Below are 21,518 nucleotides of genomic sequence, written 5' to 3'. Positions count from 1 at the left end.
TACGCTGATTGAATTTCAAGTCTTAACCATATCACATTCTTCAGGTAAACCACACTTGGTTATGATGTACTGTCCTTTTCATATATTGCTGTATACAATTTACTAATTATTTTTTTAAAGATTTTATTTATTTATTTATTTTATTTATTTGAGAGAGAGGGCTAGCATGAGCCAGAGGAGGGGCAGAGGGAAAGAGAGAGGCAGAAAATCTCAAGCAGACTCTGCACTGAGCATGAAGCCTGACGTGGGGTTCAATCTCATGACCCTGAGATCATGATCTGAGCTAAAACCAAAAGTTGGACGCTCAACGAACTGAACCAGCCAGGTGCTCCAACTTACTGATTATTTTTAAAAGATTTTTCTCCTGGGGCGCCTGGGTGGCACAGCGGTTAAGCGTCTGCCTTCGGCTCAGGGCGTGATCCCGGCGTTATGGGATCGAGCCCCACATCAGGCTCCTCCGCTATGAGCCTGCTTCTTCCTCTCCCACTTCCCCTGCTTGTGTTCCCTCTCTCGCTGGCTGTCTCTATCTCTGTCGAATAAATAAAAATCTTTAAAAAAAAATAAAATAAAATAAAAAAAATAAAAGATTTTTCTCCTATACTGATAAAAGTCCGTAATTTTCTTTTTATGTAATGTTTGCTAGGTTTTAGTATCAGGGTTAGGCTAGCTTCACAAAACATGTTATCCCATCTGCTTTTGAAACATACTTTATTGAAATACTTGCTTCATAACACAATGTTGAGCAAAGACAGCAGAACATTATGTACCATACCAATGAACATGCATGCAGATTGCCAACAGGCAAAAGATTAAAAAAGCAATCCTGAGAGATGAGATTATAGGTGACTATTTTTATTACTTTAATTTAAACTTTTTAAACGGGAAGGGCATGAAGATAATGAGTGGGAGAAACATTTGCTCCAAACCGATTATCTCTACTGGGAAATTTCCTGGGGAAAAAATATCATAAGTGATAGTCTGAAGATAATATCTAACGTCATTCTGACCATGGGTCTTCTTTTTTTTTTTTTTTTTTTTTAAGATTTTATTTATTTGTCAGAGAGAGAGAGCACAAGCAGGGGAGCGGCAGGCAGAACAGGCAGAGGAAGAAGCAGGCTCCCCCACTAAGCAGGGAGCCAGAGGCGGGACTCAATCCCAGGATCCTGGGATCATGACCTGAGCTGAAGGCAGCCGCTTAACCAACTGAGCCACCCAGGCGTCCCTGACCATGGGTCTTCTTAATGATTCCTCTCTCTCACTTCACTGTAAACAATCAAAGTAACAGAGATTGTGACTGGGGAAAAACACTCTAACATGAGTGTTTCAGTGCTTATGGACTGCAATAACGAACTTAACAGAGACTGGGTGGCTTATAAACAAAAGAAATCTATTCTCACAGTTCTGAAGGCTAGAAAGTCCAAGATCAAGGCACCTGCAGATTCATGTCTGATGAGAGTTGGCTTTCTGGTTCACAGACAGGGAGCATCGTTTTGCTGTGTTATCACACGGTGGAAGAGGGGCAAGGGACGTTTCCTGGTTATCTTTTACAAGGGCACTAATCCCATTCGTGAGGGCAAACCTAACCATCCCCTGTCCCCCAAATACCATCACCCTGGAGGTTAGGTTTCAATATATGAATTTGGGGAGGACACAAACATTCAGATCATAGCAATAAGTTAGCCACACTTACCGTGTTAGTTAGGGCTCTCCGAGAAATAGAATCCACAATATATGAAGAGATACATACGAAAAGAGATTTACTGTAAGGGATTGGCTGACACAATTAGAGAAGTTGAGAACTTTCATTACAAGCCATTTGCAAGGGGGAGGCCCAGGAAAGCCAGTGGTACAGTTCCAGTCCAAACCCAAAGGCCTGAGAACCAGAAAAACCCTGGTCTAAGTATGAAGGCCCAAGAATCAGGGGCACCAATGTCCGAGGACAGGAGAAGATGGATGTCTCAGCTCAAACAGGAGAGCAAGTTCTCCCTTCCTCCACCTTTGTGCTCTATTCATGCCCTCAACAGACTGGATGATCCCAGCACTGGTGACTATGATCTTTTTGACAAAGTCTACCAATTCAGATGCTAACTGCTTCCAGAAACACACTCACCGACACACCCGGAAAAAATGAAATAATGTTAGACCTCTGGGCAGCCCCTCAGCTCAGTCAAGTGGTCACACAAAATTAACCATCACATCTGTCCATCAAAGATGTTAAGTTGAACTTTTAAATACTGGCAGAGTGCACAGTCACAGATTCCGTCTCATTAAAAGCATTTAGTCATTAAAAGCATTTAAACACTATTCAAAAGATCTTACACCTAGAAATGTTGTTCCTGCATAAGAAACAAACAGCATTCTAACACTCACAGACACCTCTAATTTGCAATAACTATAAAAAGCAAATACATATTTCAGTAAGAAACTTTTTACTCAATATAAAGCTTAGTGGCATAGCACACACAGCATTTGCGATTCTTATTCACAAAATAGCCTATAGCTATGAGCCAAAAACCAAGATATCCCATATGTCAACACAGCACTTAATATGATCAAAAATATAAGCTTTAGAGAAACAAAAAGAATGTGTAAAAAAAGAAGAGCATCTAGCATCTTTTGATGTGTGCACAGAAAAAGCAGTTTAAATATATTACAGCCACTCAGATTTGATGATGATTGAGAATACAACAATCTCTCTTGAAGAAATCTACCGAGGAGATGAGCAGGCATTTCTTATTTGTAAATCATTGTTATACAAGTTAAAAATGGACTTCATCAACATGATACTAAAAAGATAGTGAGATACATACATACTGTTGGAACAACTGTATAGCTTTCTGAAAGAAAAAAAAACAACTTGAAACTATACCTCAGACCCTATAGTAAAAGAAATCCCAAATATGCCAAAAGTTTAAATCTTAAAAAAAAAAACAAACCGACAGGACAAGATGGAAGATTCTCTTATAACATGCTTTATAGAAGGCCTTTCCAACCATTCATTCCAAATATTCGCTGAGCACTTACTATATGCCAAGCCTCCTGACACTTATATTCTAGATGGGCAGACAAATAAATATGCTGTATAATAAATTAAAAGGTTATAAGTGCTATGAAGAAAACAATGCATGAAGGCTGGATAAGGAGTACCTGGTTAGGGTGGAAGGGTAAGGAACAGTTATGCTAAACTGCTATGAAAGAAGTCCAAAATTATGTTTTTATTTATTCATTCATTCATTTATGTTTAAGATTTTATTTATTTATTTGACAGAGAGACAGCCAGTGAGAGAGGGAACACAAGCAGGGGGAGTGGGAGAGGAAGCAAGGAGCCCAATGTGGGGGTTCGATCCCAGGACCCTGGGATCACACCCTGGGCTGAAGGCAGACGCTTAATGACTGAGCCACCCAGGTGCCCCAAAATTATGTTTTAAACCTGATCAACGCTCATTTCTCTGCCACTTAACAATTAGATAATGCAGGATCTACTTCATAAAATCACACAAAGGCCACGCTGGAAAGGAAGTTCTGTCACCGTTTGCGTGCATTTTCAAGTTTGTTCCAGTTATCATTTCCCACCAGAGAGCAGGGAGAAAAAAATCACTCCAAGGCAACCCATTTCCTTTTAAGTAACACAAAAGTTGTATATATCACTTCCTCTGGTACACCTGTATCTAGATCTAGCCGGCAAGCGAGCCTGAGAAACATCATCTCTACCCGGACAGCCACTGCCCAGCCAAATTCTAATAAAGAGGAGGAGAATTAATTTGGGGGACCACTAACAATCTATCACAGGTGTGTTACAATTTTAAACAGTAAGACTCAACACGAAGTTGACATCTGAGCAAAGACTTGAAAGAAGTAAGGAGGCAAGGGAAGAGGAGGCCAGGGAGAGGGACTAGCGCATGCAAAGGCTTAGAGCTAGGAACATTTTTATTTAAGGATATTTAGAATATTGAAGGAACACCACAGGAGCCAATGGGGCTAGAATGAAATGTGCATGAAGGCGAGTAGTGAAGAGAAAGGGCCAAAAAGGTCAACGAAGAGCCTAAAAGCCCATCCAGAAGGCCTAAAAGCTGTAAAAGACAAATAAACTCAAATTCTTAAAAAACAGTGTTTAAAACTTTATTATGGCAAAACAAATGCATATTATAAGCAGATAAGTCAAAAGGCAAATTCAGAAAAGACATACACTTTAAATTCATGTCACAAAGGGCTAATCTTTTTAATACAAAATGGGTCCTAGAAACAGATACAACAGAGGCTCCCATACGACAATCAGCAAAGGATTTGAGCAAAAAAAAAGGTAACAACTCTATCGTCCAACAAGAGGGGAATAATTACATATAATTTGATACTACAACAGATCATAATGTAGTTTTTTTTTTTTTTGAATGAGAAAGGATGTAGGAAATTAGCGCTCACACACAAGGCTAATGGGAATGTAAAATGATGAAGCCACCGAGGAAAGTTAAACGCACAATTACCAGATGACTAGCAACTTTACTCTTAGATACATGCTCAGGGGAACTGAAAACGTTAAGTCCACCTAAAATCTTGTACAGGAATGCTCGGAGCAGCATCATTCATAATGGCCAAAAAACAGAAGCAACCCAAATGTTTACCAAGTTATGAGTGGATAAACAAAACGCAGTGTATACATACAATGGGATACTTCTCAGTAACAAAGGGAATGAAGTACTGGGACTTTGCTACAACAGCGGTGAACCCTAAACTCCTTGTGCTAAGTGAAAGCAGCCAGACGTAAAAGACCACATAGTCTAGGATTCCATTCCTAGGAACTGTCCCAAAAGGGCAAATCCACGGAGCCAGAAAGCAGATTAGCGGTTACTACGGGCCGGGGAGAGGGAGAAATGAGGAGTGCCCGCTCATGGGTGCAGGGTTTCTCTGCAGGGTGATGAAGTTCTGAAATTCGATGGTAACGACAATTTCACAACTTTTGTGAATATGCTAAAAACCACCTAATGATATATTCTGAAAGGGTAACTTTGGGGTATTTGAATATCCTCATAACAAAAATGAGAAAGCTCTTTAAATGCTTACGTACAGAAGCTGCCAGGATAGACTGTCGACTGGAAAAAGAGGAAAGTTCAGAACAGTATGTATGATTTCCCACCTTGCGTGTGAATGCAGGGAGAAATAAGAATCTGTGTTCACAACCACATCTACATTGCACGAACATCCTCAGGAAGGATACGTAAGAGACTAAGCACAGTGGCTACTCACGGAAGCAAATGGGACAGCTGGACAGATGGGGGACCAGAGGAGGCAGGAGACTGCTCACGTACACGTTTATGTGTTTGGATATTTAAGCAATATGTTCTAAAATTAAATTAATCGAAAACTAAAAATAGAAGACTATCATAAATGTTAAAATTAAACTTTTCTTGATTCAAATTTGATGACATACTGAAATAAGAGCAAACAAAATTAAATCGCATTGTGGTATGCTGTAAAAGTCACTGGTCCAAAATGAGGAGACCTAGGATCTGCTTCTCAGCTCTCTATTAAACTCATTCTGTTACTTTCAACAAATAATTCCTCTGGGTCTCAGTTTTCTTATTTTTAAATAAGTACATCAGGCAAGATGATCTCTAATGTCATTTCTTGCTGTAACATTCTATAATGCTCAAAAAAAGGAATTCAAGGCAATGTTAGATTTCTGTGAAAACAAAATTTAAAATGTATTAATTGGCCTATCCTAAGTGCCAAATAATCAGGGAAAAGAGCCAGAGAGGCCAATACTTGAAAGAAACCAAAATGCTACCACGCTGAGCGTGGTGGTTTTTAGAAGATGAAAAATGTTTTAGGCCAACAGATCTTTCTTGTTTTAATGTCCTTGTATGATCTTCAGAAGATTTTCATCACACAATCGCCAAAACAAAGTCAACTTTAAAAAGCCAAAGTGTTGCTTTGGCTGCCATATTATCCCAAGAACTTTCCACCATCTGGGCTGGAAATGTCCTAAAACAAACTACTGTTGGAGCAAGTTATTAATTTCATGTGAAGAAAAAAAAAGACAGGCGCCTTGACCTTGTGCTGCTCTGCTAGGGCAGAGTGGAACACTTGGATAAAGACAAAAGCCTTCATGAAATGGGTGTTAGTGTTGGCTGAGGACAAAGTCAACGAATATGGAGGAAAAAAACATCCTCCTCTGACTTACTATTGGGGGAGAACCCGGACAGTAAGTAAATGGAACATAAGTTTAACAAAAACAACAGACAAGTTCAAAAGATTAAGACCAAAATCTAGAAATATCAGTGTCATGCCACCACAGACAGTGTGAAAGTAAAACACGAGAGAAGACGAAAAAGTGGTAGAGTGTATTACAGATACTGTCAGTGGTGGTGGTGGCTAGTTTTCAAAGGTAACAAAATCAAAGACATGGGAATATGTCTCATTTATAAAAGTCTTCACAGCGGAACAGAAAGTGCCTTGGGTTAGGAGTCAAAAAAATTGGATTCTGTTCTCAGAACTGTCACTCATTAGCTTGATCAGCCACCTAACCTGTTGACTTCAATATGTGTAAAAATCAAGGGGGTGGATCAAATAAACTCGAATATCCACTCCATGTTTTCATGATTTCTCAAAGAACGAGTGCCCTACATCTAACACTGCATCAAACGCAGCAGTAAAATATAACCACATATCCTCCTGAAATAAAGTTCAACGAGCAAAATGAGTTTTTAAGATAACCTTAAAAATGAAAAATTAGGATGGATGATAAGATGGATGCATAGTATTTAAAAAAAAAAAAAGATGGGTACATAATAATAAAGCAAATATACCAAAACAGCTATATGAGAGTCCGTAGTGCAATTAAGCCAACTTAAAATGCTGCATTCATAAAACGAGAAACAATCAGAGAAAAAGAGCTCTCAGGAATTAAAAATGATTGCTAAACCCTCATCAAAAGTTAGAAATGGCCTTTGAATATATGAAGAGATGTTCAATCTCACTTGTAATGAGAAAATACATACAAGAATCACGCTATGGGACACCTGGGTGGCTCAGTCGGTTAAGCATCTGCCTTCAGCTCAGGTCATGATCTTAGGGTCCTAAGATCGAGTCCCACATCGGACTCCTTGCTCAGCACGGAGCCTGCTTCTCCCTCTGCCTGCCGCTCCCCCTGCTTGTGCGCATGTGTGCATGCTCTCTGACAAATAAATAAATAAATAAAATCTTTAAAAAAAATTTAAAAAAAGAAGCACATTATTATTTCCATTTTTAACTTACAAAAAAATTTACACAATATTGGCAAGGCTCTGTTAAATGATTTTCGTGAGATTATAACTGGTATAATCTCTTTAGGGTTGATGGGAATGCAAACTGGTGCAGCCACCACTCTGGAAAACAGTATGGAGGCTCCTCAAAAAGTTAAAAATAGGACTACCCCACTACCCAGCAATTCCAATACTAGGTATTTATCCAAAGGCTACAAAAATAGTTGATTCAAAAGGGCACGCGCACCTCCATGTTTATAGCAGCAATGTCTACAATAGCCAAGACATGGAAAAAGCCCAGATGTCCATCAATAGATGAATGGATAAAGAAGATGTAGTACATATACACACACACACACACAGACACACACACACAGACATATACATACAATGGACTATTACTCAGCCATCAAAAAGAATGAAATCTTGCCATTTGCAACAATGTGGATGGAACCAGAGAGTATTATGCTAAGCGAAATAAGTCACTCAGAGAAAGACAAATACCATATGATTTCACTCATACGTGAAATTTAAGAAACAAAACAGATGAACATAGAGAAAGGGAACAAAAACTAAAATAAGATAAAGACAGAGAGGGAGGCAAACCATAAGAGACTCTTAAATATAAGGAACAAACTGAGGGTTTGTGGGCGGGGGATGGGCATTAAGGAGGGCACTTGATGTAATGAGCACTGGGTGTTATATGCAACTGATGAATCACTAAATTCTACCCCTGAAACCAATACTACACTATATGTGAACTAACTTGAATTAAATTAAATTTTGAAACAAAAAATACTAATAATCTCTTAGGGCACAGGTTTTTTTAAAACCAAACATATTTTTATCAAATTTTAAAATGCACCTACTTAATACCAACTCTAAGATTTATATGATGGCTATATCTATATCTGCATTAATGTGTGCATATGTAGTATATCCCAACAATGAAATATTACTCAGTGCTAGAAAGAAATGAGCTATATAGCCATGAAAATATAAGAACTTTAAATGCATATTGCTAACTAGACAAAGGCAATCTGAAAAGGGTACACACTGTATGTTTCCAACTATATGACAATCTGGAAAAGACACAACTAAGGAGATAGTAGAAGGATCGGTGGCAGCTGGGGTTGGGGGAGGGGATAAACAGGCAGAGCACAGAGAGCTTTTAGGGCAATGCAACTACTGTTATGATACTCTAATGGTGGATACATGTCACTACCCATTTGTTAAAACCCATACAATGTACAACACACCAAGAGTGAGCCCTAATGGAAACCATGACTTAGGGTGATCACGATGTGTCAATGTGGGTTCCTCAACTATTACACATGTATCACCCTGGGGCGGGATGTTGGGGTGGTGCTATACAACTGTGGAAACAGGGATTATATGGGAATTGCCCATACTTTCTGCTCAATTTTGCTCTGAACCTAAAACTGCTTTGAAAAATAAAGCATACTAAGTAAAAGGAAAAGAAACAGTGTTATTTAGAAATCTATTCAAAGGTATGATAAGGGTAAAGATTTATATAAATCATCCGAGCAGCTAAGAATCAAAAATGATTGTTTCTGGGGAGGAAAGAAATAAAAGGGATAGGACGAAGAATATCTGTTCTCATCATAAGCCCTCTGTATTTGATTTTTTTCCAAAACCAACTGCACACATGTATTACCATTTAAAATAATTGCAGCATCAGTATCAGTGGCTACTATTAAATATTAATTATATATTACATGTAATGTAATCTCGATTATATGTGAAAAGAAACTACTCTGTAAATAATTAATTTATATAAGTGACACAAAAAATTAAAAAGAAAAGAATTAACTCTTTGCCGGTAGAATTAAAGTTTGCAATTATTAGTGTACTTTACCTCATTCATACTTTGCCATCCATGTAATTAATAACAGCAAAAGAAAGTAACAAATGTATTCTGTACCAGTCTTGGTTGTATAAGAGTAAAAACTCTTTGAAGGCAGAGTCAGTGTTTTCAGAGCCACCAAAGAATCCTGCAAACTGACCTTAGGAAAGTCACTTCCCTTCTCTCCACTTGAGTGACATCAGATATAAAATGAAAGCGCTAGGATAAAGAAAAGCTGAATTCTAGTTCTAAAAATCCAATGATCTTCTGGCTCTAAACAGCCCATAACCTGCAAGGAAATATGCAAACACAGGCAAAATGACAGCCAGGACTCAGGACCCTGCTTTTGCTGCTGCTAAGCTTTCAATCACACCTAACGCCGGGCTAGCACCAGTCCTCCCAAGCAGAAATTTCCTTCAGTTCCCAGATGATTCAGCCTTGTTCTTTTGAATCTCACACATCCTGTGTCCTATGCCTACTATACTTGTTAGTGAGCTAATGCTACTCCTCCTTTTTCCTGCGAAATTTAAAACAGGAAAATTAATTCAGAAAGCAAACATATTCAATGTTTTTGAGTACCTGGTGTAAGACAACACACTTTTATAATCCTAAAGCATTTTACAATTTACAAAAGCATCTTCAAGTGCGTTGTTTTGGTCCTCAACACAATCCTGAGCAACACAGTAGGCAGTGAGAGCACCAGGCAGAGGCTGAGATGCTTCCTCTCGGCTGCTGTCCGCTCTACGGCACTGAAGGCCATGATGTATGGCCTGGCTGTTCCTCCAACAATTCCAGGAGTTGGTCTCCAAACACAGGCACTTCAATTTCCGTATCTAAAATACTGAACAGCTGAACTAGAGGTCTTCAAATGTCTTTTTCAAGTAATGATTTCTGGTCTATTGCCCCTAAGGCTAAAATGAGAAACCCGAGGCGTGGAGTGACATTCCCAGTTAGTAGGAGAGCCAGGATTCAAGCCCTATCTTCTGGCTTCAGAACCAGAGAGGTTCTGTCCTACTACGGAATATGTTCTACACTTCTTAATCATCATCAGTAACTCAATTATGAACAATCTGAGCACACAACTTATAAAATCAACATTATTTGTGGTACGGGATATATTTTGGTCAGACTTCTATAAACATAGTAAAGGTATGCATATTTTAAAAATTCAACTGAGATTCCCCCTCGGCACACCTGAAACCAATTATCAAACTAAAAAGCTATTGTGAACTTAATATATAATACTGTCTCGGCATATGGAAATCCTATCACCTTTAATTCAGTGCTTGTAATGACTTAAATACCTCACTGATTCAACCAGAAAGCTATACTAGTTATTACCCTTTACAGCATCTCAAACCTAACTGCTAACTTGCTTTAGCTGCCCGCTCCGCTGAGGCTGCATTTGGAGAAGTGTTTAGGGACCAACGTGCAGGGCCCTAGAAAGACATCTTCCCAACAGTGAAGCCCTTCATTGCCAACCCGGGTCCCTCCAGTTCCTTCACTCTCCTCCACCAACTTCACAGCTTTTCACATTCTTTTTTTTTTTTTTTAAGATTTTATTTATTTATTTGACAGAGAGAGACGGCCAGCGAGAGAGGGAACACAAGCAGGGGGAGAGGGAGAGGAAGAAGCAGGCTCCCAGCAGAGGAGCCTGATGTGGGGCTCGATCCCAGAACGCTGGGATCATGCCCTGAGCCAAAGGCAGACGCTTAATGACTGCACCACACAGGAGTCCCAGCTTTTCACATTCTTGAACCACCTTCTCATGGTTAGCAACCAAAGTTTTCAATGTTCAAATTCTCCAGAGTATAACATTGAAGCCCATATCATTAGTTTATGGGTCGAATTATAAATATGCATTTCCTATCATTTTATTACATTTCTGAAACTCTATGGACAAAGCAAATCTCATAAATAAGATTGTTAATCAATTCCATTCCTCCCCAAATACTTCCAGAATGGATTTTAGAGAAATAGCTCTCAAAAGATATTCTTTCCCATCTTCATAAACAGGGAACTCTAAACATAAATCGTTAGTCCTTCTAAAATTCAAGTCTCCACCCCATCAAACACCACAGCTTGTCCATCCCTAATCTCCCACAACCCCCTGCTCTAATCAAACTAATGCACTTGTGACCCTTCAGATACACTATTTACACCCCAGAGGTCCTGAGCACTCCCCTCTCTGGCTCTCCCCTGACCAAGTCACTGCTACTCACTACAGCTCCAAATGACTCTAGCACTTAGGAGCTGTTCTTCCTCCTGGGCTATCCTCCTGGGCTATCCTTCCATGTATCTGCCCATCTCTAAGCTCTTCAGAAGTCACACCTTCCTTTGTCCAGGGCCTAGTACATTAGAGACAATGGCATATTCCCAATTAGAGACAATGGCATATTCCCAGTACATGTTTTTCAGAATGAACTTAACAAAAGAGAGATAATTACACTGTGAAGGGATAATATGAGGACTGCTGAGCTATAAAGCTGACTGTCCCTAAACTACATGGCCCTGGACCACTCAGCATTTATAACTAATCTACCATTTCCTCAAATATTGTTATTTGGAAATATTTCAGGAAGTATTTCCTCGGATATATATTAGCTTTCAGTGTTTCTGCTTCTACAGCCCCTTTCTACTTCTGTCTATAAGACGCCTAGTTTTTATAATACAAAATACAAAGTGCAAAGGGCTTTGAGCCACTGCACTTGCAATGGAAGTGCACTCTTAGCACTATACTGTTTCCATATAGACTAGATGACGACAAACGCTTTAAGCACAATGAACAGGTTGTGCCCCTACTATGTTACTCATTCAACAAATATTTGTTGAGAGTCTACCATGTGCCAGGCCAGCCTGAATACTAAGGATAACAGCAGTGAGCAAAACCAATGCAGGCCCAAGAACAGTCCTTGTTTTCAGAGTTTTCCTTCTAATGTTATTTGAGAAACACAAGCAAGAGGAGTAACAGATAATATGAAAAGTGGTGGGAAGTGTAAAGACAAAAAACAAAGCATGATAACAACAGAGAATGAGAAGGGTGCTGCTGTGTTATGGTGGTCAGAGCAGCTGTTTCTAAGAAGCAGACCTCCTCTGAGCAGAAAGAAGCGTGAAAGTCAGGACAGGAAACATGCAGATATCTGGAGGGAGATATTCAAGGAAGAAGCAGCAGCAGCAAGGGCAAAGGCCCTGGGGACAGGAGTGGGTTGGTATGTTCCAAATTAGCACGGACACCTGTGTGGCTGAAGCAGCAAGAGTGAGATGGACGAGGTCAGCAGATAACATCAGTACCCCTGTACTAGAGAGGCAGACGAAGTCACACTGCACAGACACACCCAGAAAAAGGCAGTGAAGGCAGTCAGTTAGGAATGTCTCAGCTTTATCAATATATAACTTATAAAAAAAGATCAATGTCTGGGGCACCTGGGTGGCTTAGTCAGTTGGGCATCTGACTCTTGGTTTCGGCTCAGGTCGTGATCTCAGGGTTGTGGGATCAGGCCCCACGTCAGGCTCAGCGCAGAGTCTGTTTGAGATTCTCCCTCTCCCACTTGTGTTCTCTCTCTCCCCACCCCCATTAAATAAATAAATAAATAATTTTTTTTTTAAAGAAAAAGATAAACATTCATATAAGGTTATAACTGAAAAATTTGCAAATGAGGGCCAGGCTGAGAACTGAACAGTTGAGTTCACAGGTTGATAAGAACACATAAATGGATCTCAGAGGAAGAGGCTGCATGTCCAGCCTGGGGCCAGCAGAATGGCCCACTCCGAGCAGACCTCACAGTGACCTGTCTGGAGTGGTGGCACTAGAGAAAGGGGTAGGACCTATGGTTGACCAGAGCATCACCATATACAGGTAAGAGTGACGGCTTTCACAAAAATACCACCAAAACCAGGTAAAAGGACAAGCTAAACATTCTCAAAATAACTTCTACTTCATAAGAGAGCATCACGAGCAAACCTAAGTATTGGGCTCTGCTGCCAGGGCCCGACCGAAGCCCCACCACTGGGCTAAGTCATTGGGGTCTCATTCAACCCCTCAACAGTAACACTGAGAGAACTGATCCATGTCACAAATTCTAAGTGTTGCACTTTCGACTCCAGCATGCCAAACCATGTTCTTTGTATTACACTCTCTATTAGTGTCTTGAGGAAAATACCTCCATCTTACTTTATTCCTTCCCCAGCACTTCCTTGAGATCACGGACAAGGTAAAACAAAAACAGGCTTTTACTTTTGGCAGACTCATTTCAGTTCTAGTGGGATCAACCCGATATACACTGGAAAAACATCAAGTCATGAGCCTGTGGATGACTTAATCTTTATTTTAAATATATAAATGCTGAGAGGTATGGAATTCAGAAAGAATTCCTGGAAGATGTGCATTTTAATCAGACTTTGAAGATCTGTATCTCAGAGAATGAATATTTTATCAAAAATACCCAACCTGTCTGAGAAGCAGTATCCACGAACAACTTAAAAGTCAAGCTTTATTACAAGCGAATTCCTACAAATTCTGGGAGTTTATCTAAACTAGGGCAGTTGACCCTGTTCTCTTAATAATAAAGAATCATTTCAAACTTAGTGTATAGATCTCTAAATATCTATCTATGCTCTTGGTAATCACTGGCTTCCAATACTAACAGGATGATTTCACAGTCTCATAAGAAACGTCCAAGTGAGTTCTGAATTGCCCGCGGTGGCCACTAACACCACGCTCGTCTTGCCGCACACCTACTGATGCAGCACTGGTGTGTCGATGGTAAACGTGACAAGCCTACAATGAGACCGATGATGGTCGGGAACGAGAGCATCCCCACTTTTCAAGTTCATACTCCCCCTTAAGTCCGAAGCTGATCCACACCCAACACTGCACTATGGTTATAGTGCATGAAACATTTGAATAGTAGTTTGGTTTCACATGGAAACTGTTACCAAGACAAACCTTCTTGTAGGATGGAGTTCCAAGAACATTAAATCATAAGAAATTGTTTCAGCAGCTGGTTAGAGCTGAGTGTACATAATACAAGACATCTGGTTGTCTGTGCATTTTCAGTTCATTTAAAAAGTATAAACACATTAAAACACTGAAACGTTTGATATATTACAACACTGTCTGCTTGCTCCTCAAGAGTGTTTAAGTGACTGGTCTACTCATTGTATTCAAGCCTTATTTACCAGCTAAAGAGATTTACTACTTCCATTCCCCTTAACTTCACCAAGACATTTTATTAACAAGGGGGGTGGGGAAGAATGTACTCACTGAGGATATATACTAAATAGCTGGTATTTAGTAATGACATAAACATAATAGAGATGGAACTATTTAAAAAATTAAGTCAAGAACCCATGAAGCATCACACATACAACGACAAGTAAATAGTAGACAATCCACGTGTTCCCCCCTTTCCCACATCTGACCACATGTAACAGAAACCTGACCACAGTGGCTTAACCAAAATAAGTGTTTATTTTTTTTTTTCACTTCAGAAGAAATCCAAAGATAAGCCATCTAGGGCTGGTGTGACAGTTCCACAGTATCATTAATATCCCATGCTCCTGGGACACTATTCTTTGCATGTGGCGCTGATCACTGTTTCAAGATGGCCCCAGCACTGTCTCCACATCCCAAGAAGGAAGAGAAGGGCAGCGGGCAAAAAAGCTGTAGGTCCATGCTCTGCAAGGTCATGACTTCTGCTTACACAGCATTGACCCAAACCATGTCATGGGGCCACATTTAGTTGCTGAGGTGCCCGAAAACTAAGCTGGGCACACACTGGCCCCCCAAACAATATCGGAGAGGTGTTAGACAGAAGGCGAGAAAGGACATCAGAAATGCAAGTAACTGTGTCTGCCACACAAGTCCCGTGTGCATTAGGCGTTTTCCCCTGTACCCCTCCCCCACCAGGTGATCCCTCCGTCGCTCCAACCCTGCCTTCCAGGCTGCACGTGAGCAGACCAAGTCACCACAGGGAGTGGTGGTGCTCGCTTCTAAATCTAGATTACGTTCTGGATGCTGCACTTATGCACAACAGAGGCCAGGAGGCCGTCTTCTCACGAAGACCTGGTCCTTCCCTTTGGGGCCACAGGCAAGCAGCCCATGTCCGATGATATTCCCATGTTCACAGAGATTCTGTCATGATCAATCTTAAACTCTTCTTCTTTATTCAAAAAATTAAATCCTTTAGGGGCGCTTGGCTGGCTCGGTCAGTAGAGCACGTACTCCTGATCTCAGGATTATTAAATGTGAGCCCCACATTGGGTGTAGAGATTACTTAAGAATACAGTCTTAAAAAAAAATAATTCCTTTAAAATATGCATTCTCGGTGGGGTGATATCTCCCCCAAGAGAGTGAAAATTGATTCTCCAGGTGTGAAAAACTTCACAGATATCATAATGATCTGTGGCCCTCCAAAGGGCCACAGTATATAAAGAGACATTCAGTGTACGGGGTATTCAAATTTCATTAGTGGCGAGAGACAATTACAAAAATGTCTAAAAAGACTCCAGAGAGACAATTTTTTTTAAAAGTTGAGAGTAACTGCTTTAAAAGGAACATTTTAAAGGAACCACATATTCATATAGGAATACAGGAATTGTGTTCAGCTGGAGGGGCAGAAATCTAGTTACAGGAAACAAATAAGGCTATATTTTCCTCACAAGAGAAGTCTGGGGTGAAAGTGACGAGGGGGCACTGGTAGTAATGACTTTGGTTCAGCAGCTCAATGATATCAAAGCAGAATCTTCTGTGAGTCTCTGGGCTCATGGTGCCAAGAGAGCCACACAACTCACACTACCTTGTCTACAGTCCAGACAGTAGGAAAGAGGGCTGTCAAGAACAAAAAGATAGACCTCCTAGCTGAGACAGGTCCCCTTACCCAGAAGTTTTAGTGGAAGATGGTCCCCTACATCTCAGGGACAACACCTAAATTCAAAAAAGCCTGGAAATGGAAATCTGATGTCTCCCAAAGAGGTCAGAAATCAGGAAGTAACGAAGAAGGAGAGAATCCAGGCTGGCTCATGAGCTGTCTCTCCCATAAACGGGTTAGACTCTCTTCCACCTGTTAACAGAGAGCTCAAAGATAGCACTACGGAGATCAATTCTGTGCTATCACTTGCTCAAGATTCCTAAAGAGTTTGGTTATTTTCCCCTAATAACATAAAATTCTTGTTTTGATAATGCATAGTCAGAGTATAAATATTATTAAGCAAAAGATAACAGAACTCCACGGACGGACAAAGAGGCATACGTAAAAGGCATACACAAAAATATTACACCAGGACCCACAAACTCTTCGATGTGATCAATCACCATCTTCAATATACAAAGAAGAAAAAGCAAATCCTGGCTTGGCCAGAACTTACAGGAGTGGAATATCCGTGATTAACTGCATCAAACAACAGAGCAATTCTTCCAAAAGATCTTCAGAATCAGAACCTGGTAAGATACACAAAAAAAATTTTTTTAAATATAAAATAGAATAGAGCTTTTTAGAAGTACAGTCTTCGTTCCTAATGAGAATAACAACAGCTATTACCACATAAACTCAGACACTAATGTTGACCTCTAATAAAATCCAAACCATGAGCAAGTTAGCACATACTACAATCTTCACCTAGTATAGGAATTCTGAACATTAGCTATTAATTACCTAACTTTTAATGTGTCAAGGTCTCTTATGGTTCCTGTAGACCAGCAGTTTTCAAATCTCTTATTTTATACTGTGTTTTTTCAAATGAAATCTTACACTGAAGTGAAATATACAAAATAGACCCCCCAAAAATTAAGCTGCTCTAGCTGCTTGTTTCAATCAGTAGAATACCTGTACCTCTTTCCCCCAGTAAATATCTGATCAAACACTGGGTCTCCTTGATGGGCCTCAAAGCACCTTACCTTTTCTTTTCTTTTTTTTTTTTTTTTTTATAGATTGTATTTATTTATTGGACAGAGAGAGACACAGCAAGAGAGGGAACACCAGCAGGGGGAATGGAAGAGGGAAAAGCAGGCTTCCCACTGAGCAGGGAGCCCGATCCGGGGCTCGATCCCAGGACCCTGGGATCATGACCTGAGCTGAAGGCAGACGCTTAATGACTGAGCCACCCAGGTGCCCCTCAAAGCACCTTTTCTGAACCTGTGGGGCTCCGCAGATCACAGACTGAACCACTGAGAGGGTTTCCACCTCTTTACAAATAAAGAGCCAGAGGTGAAATGACTTTCCCAAGTCAGAGAGTAAGTGGCAAAGTTAGGATGCAAATTATCATTCCTGTAGAGGTGCTCCTCTGTCCCAAACTGCTCTAAGTGACCGTCCAATTTCCAAAGCCAACCAATAGCTCGTGTGACTTCTGGCTTTGGACACTACTGACACCTACTCCTTCATGAAATTCTTATTCCCTTCAGTTCCTACAACACCTTGTTTCCAGTCTACTTCTTTTTCTACCCATTCCCAGGATCTGCCTCCTCAGAATATCTTTCAGCTTTTGGTGTGTTCCCCAGAGTTCCACCATTGGCTTTCTCCTCTTTCCACTCCCTACGTCCTCCTTCATCAGTCATTACTTACATACTATTGATTTCTACGGCGACGTTTTCCTCTTGGCCTCTCCAATGAACTCCTTCTTATCTTTATATCCAATTGCCTACTGGCCATCTCCACCTAGATGCATCACTAGCACCCCAAGCTCCACATGTTCAAAACTGAACCCATATTTCCCAATACTTGAAATCCACTTATTGCTTCTTTCGGTTTCCTTTCGGTGACCACATCACGCACCCAGGGCCAAAGCCTGGACTACTCTCTCCTATGCTTTAAAAAAAATTTTTTTTTAAGATTATTTATTTATTTGATGGAGAGAGAGACAGCCAGCGAGAGAGGGAACACAAGCAGGGGGAGTGGGAGAGGAAGAAGCAGGCTCCCAGCGGATGAGCCTGATGCGGGGCTCGATCCCAGAATGCCGGGATCATGCCCTGAGCCGAAGGCAGATGCTTAACGACTGAGCCACCCAGGCGCCCCATCTCCCATGCTTATTTAAACCAATCTCTGGGTCCATTCAATTGCACAGACTACCTCTCTTATGCTTCCTCTTTTCTGCTCTCCTTGTCATGCTTTTGTTCATTATTTCATCATCTCAGTTCAGTTAAACCAGCTTACTAAATTAAAACTCACTCCTGAACTTCTTTCAACCTTCCTAACTAGTATTCCTACATCCAATCTTACTCCTCTCCAACCCAGACTCTAGACTGCTGCCAAATGGAGCTAACTAAACTCCCTCCTTTCCTCTCCTGGCTTACATCTTTTCAACTGCTTTAAGCTGAACACTAGGTCTCTGAGAAAACGCAAGTGCTGTGGTACAGCATGCCGGACGCTTCGAGACACAGACTCCGTACCCCGTTCTAGCATGATCACCCCCCATTACTCACAACTTATATCCCAGCAATACCCAGCTACCTGCTACATGCCATTTCATGCCTCCTCTGTAACATTAGCTCTGCCGAGAATGCCCTCCAACAACAAAAACCTGACTTTTTAAAAAGCCAATCTTTTTTCACCTGCATCATCCTCAGTCTTCCTCTCCTCCATAAAACCCAACTCTCCCGGCTCACTCTGAAAAAAAATCATCTACAAAGCATCTTGCCTTGTACATGTCTTTCACTGATACATCGGCTACATTATACCATAATTTCCGTCTATACCTGGACAGGCCCCTATTGGACTCTATCCTTTTTTTTTTTTTTTAAGTAGGCTCCATGCCCACCGTGAGGCCCAACACGGGGCTTGAACTCACGACTCTGAGATCGAGACCTGAGTTGAGATCAAGAGTTGGACGCTTAACCCAGGCACCCCTGGACTCTCTACTTCTTGAGGATGACGACTGACAAAGAGCTTAACACATAACATATACTCAAAACATGTTTGTCGAACCAAACCCAGGGTCTAGTACAAATCTAGTGATTCTTTCCGAAGCATCAAAGCACTTGGAATTTCAAAGTGTAGCAACTCTTTTTTCTAGACCACAATATCACCTGGTATTCAGAAATTATGAAGAAATTCCTTCCTGCCTTGCCATAAATAGAACTGGCACGGTAACCCTCTGAGAGGTGAGTACAGAGCTGGAAGAGAATACTAAATCACACCAAAAGCACCAATCAATGCTACAAAGAAAACAGCAAGAATCAAGTTCGATGACTACATTAAATAGCACTCTAGAAGTGCCAGGCTTAGCTTAACCAGTGAAGAAAACAAAATTTGGAAATAAGTAACACTAGTCTCTGAGGCTACACAATAAAAAGTAGATGTAACTAAAATCCTTCTCATTGCCAAAGCTGTCTGACATAACCCCACTCAGTCAATAACCTACTCCAAATCGATCTCTTGGCCTATAATATATACCTAATACAAGCTTGCTGACTTGTCATCCCCTGGCTCACCCTACAGAATGCAGTGACCAGACCCAAGTAAGGACATTTAAAATCGTTCCTTGATTCCCTAAAGAACAGTCCAGACCAAATAAGCAGGCCACTTTAACCGCATACCCCTGTTCAGCCAAGTAGTCAGAAGTGTTTTAATTACAGAAAGTGAGGGAACAAAAGCTAAGGACCCAGAGATGGTTGGATTTCTTTCTCTCAGGGGTGTAAACACATCTCACCCTCAAATCTTAATACAGTGAAGAGGATTCTGTGTTCTATTCCATGTGCCATCTAAACCATGACTTCTGCCAAGATTACAACTTAGGTCAATAAAGGAATATATGCACAGCTTTGTTATCAACTTAATGAAAATGATGATAAATACATTTCATACAAGTGAAATGTACCATTTCAAGGCCAAAACTCTAGCAACAAAAGACAAGAACAGGCAATTTCCAGTTGAAATCTCAGGCAACTTCTATTTACTAAAACAAAAACATCCCTACAGAATACTATATTCTTATATCTGGGACTAATCTAGAAGCAAATAACTGTGTATCAGGTGAAGAGGGACAAGACTTGACTGCTTACCAGGTCTGACACTAAGCTAGTCACTCATCCTACATTCTTTTCCAAGCAACGTTTATATCGCTCAGCTTTCATTTGAGGCCAAATATCTTCCTTAGTGCCAATAAAAACAAGTAAATATAAACTCACCTGCCAGAAATTATAGTAACACTCATGCATTTCTCATAGAAAGAGAATCTGAAAAGCCCTTGAAATCTTCAGGTCAGTGACAAAGTAAACTGAGCAAAGGACTTTGAAGAGATTCAGTATGTTTATTGTGAAATTTTAAACCCAGAATTTTTCTCTCTTAAAGAGTTTTAAATTGCCTCTTATAGCTCCAGTCAAATATGCTCATATTTTCAACGCTAGCTTCTCTGAGATAATATTCACAGCTAACATTTACTGAGTACTCTACCCTTTGAGAGGCACTGTGCCAAGCATTTCATTCTTTCTGTCACATTAATCCTGACAATAACTCTTAAGGAGTAGGCGTGATCACCACCATGTTACAGATAAAGAAATCAAGGCTCAGAAAGGTCAGTTTACTTACAAATAAGTGGCAGAGACTAGATTTGAACCCAGATCCATACTCATAAAAAGAAAAAAACCAAAAAACAAAAATCCTTATGAACCATTTTTAAAGACCTGTTCCTATACAGAGTTGGAAAAAATCCAGTCAGTCAACCCATGTTTCACTGAAGACCCCAAAGACAAACCCTGGTAAATAAATATCATGAGCCACCCGAGGGGAGAGAGACGAAATACCCGTATGATTAGTTTACACACCAAGGTGATAATGTTATACACTCATCAACACATACTGGAAATCTTTGATTTAAATACCCAATTTAGAAATAACCTCTAACGATGAATAAATATAAACTGTTACTATGAGCATTGTGCAGAACAGGGTCACTGAAATCTCACCCCTGTATCTGGGGTTCCCCGGCTTTAAAGCCCTAACCCTGCTTCTCTGGTTCCTGCGAGTGACACCAGGGGAAGGAGCAAATGAAAGACCAGATGATATCCACGGTCCCGTACAACTCCAGCCATCTACACGTGAAACTGAGCTGTTCAGCACCCACACTCTCCCTAGGGAGGGGAACCAGAGAAGAGCAAGATAGTGTTGTAATCAAATACCTTCCACAGAGTAGAAAGGGAAGGGAAGAGAGGGAGAAAAGAATAATGAAAAAAGCACTCACTCGAGAAAGAGGGAAAAAATAACACTGATGGAAAACAAAGCAGCAGCCAGAAAAAAGAAAACATATGGGTCATTTAAATCAGGTAACATGGAAATATTAAAACACAGAGAGCTCGTTGTTTACTTTGTACGCAGAAAGTCAAGTTGTTGGTTTCTAAATGCTGCTCAACTGTGCCAAATACAAGCATTAAAAATATAATCAAGAAATAACAGAGCTATATTCCAAAAACAGGTTCCCCAAGT

At 40.4% G+C, this 21,518-nt stretch overlaps 1 protein-coding gene across 4 annotated transcripts in view; it reads right to left on the bottom strand.

The window, feature by feature from the left end:
* Nucleotides 1–21,518, bottom strand: part of DYM (dymeclin) — a 341,153-nt gene that overhangs the window by 250,142 nt on the left and 69,493 nt on the right. For all 4 annotated transcript variants that reach the window (XM_087869834.1, XM_045790039.2, XM_045790038.2 and 1 more), the window contains exon 6: nucleotides 16,471–16,543. In XM_087869834.1, the coding sequence (XP_087725960.1) occupies nucleotides 16,471–16,543 (73 nt within the window). The remainder of the gene's footprint in view (nucleotides 1–16,470; nucleotides 16,544–21,518) is intronic.

This window comes from Ursus americanus, chromosome 19, assembly GCF_024610735.1.
Source record: "Ursus americanus isolate L20-20 chromosome 19, mUrsAme1.1.p, whole genome shotgun sequence".
Classification (NCBI taxonomy): domain Eukaryota; kingdom Metazoa; phylum Chordata; class Mammalia; order Carnivora; family Ursidae; genus Ursus; species Ursus americanus.
The sequence above is the reverse complement of the archived record's forward strand: the minus strand, read 5'-3'. Positions and strand labels throughout refer to the sequence as shown.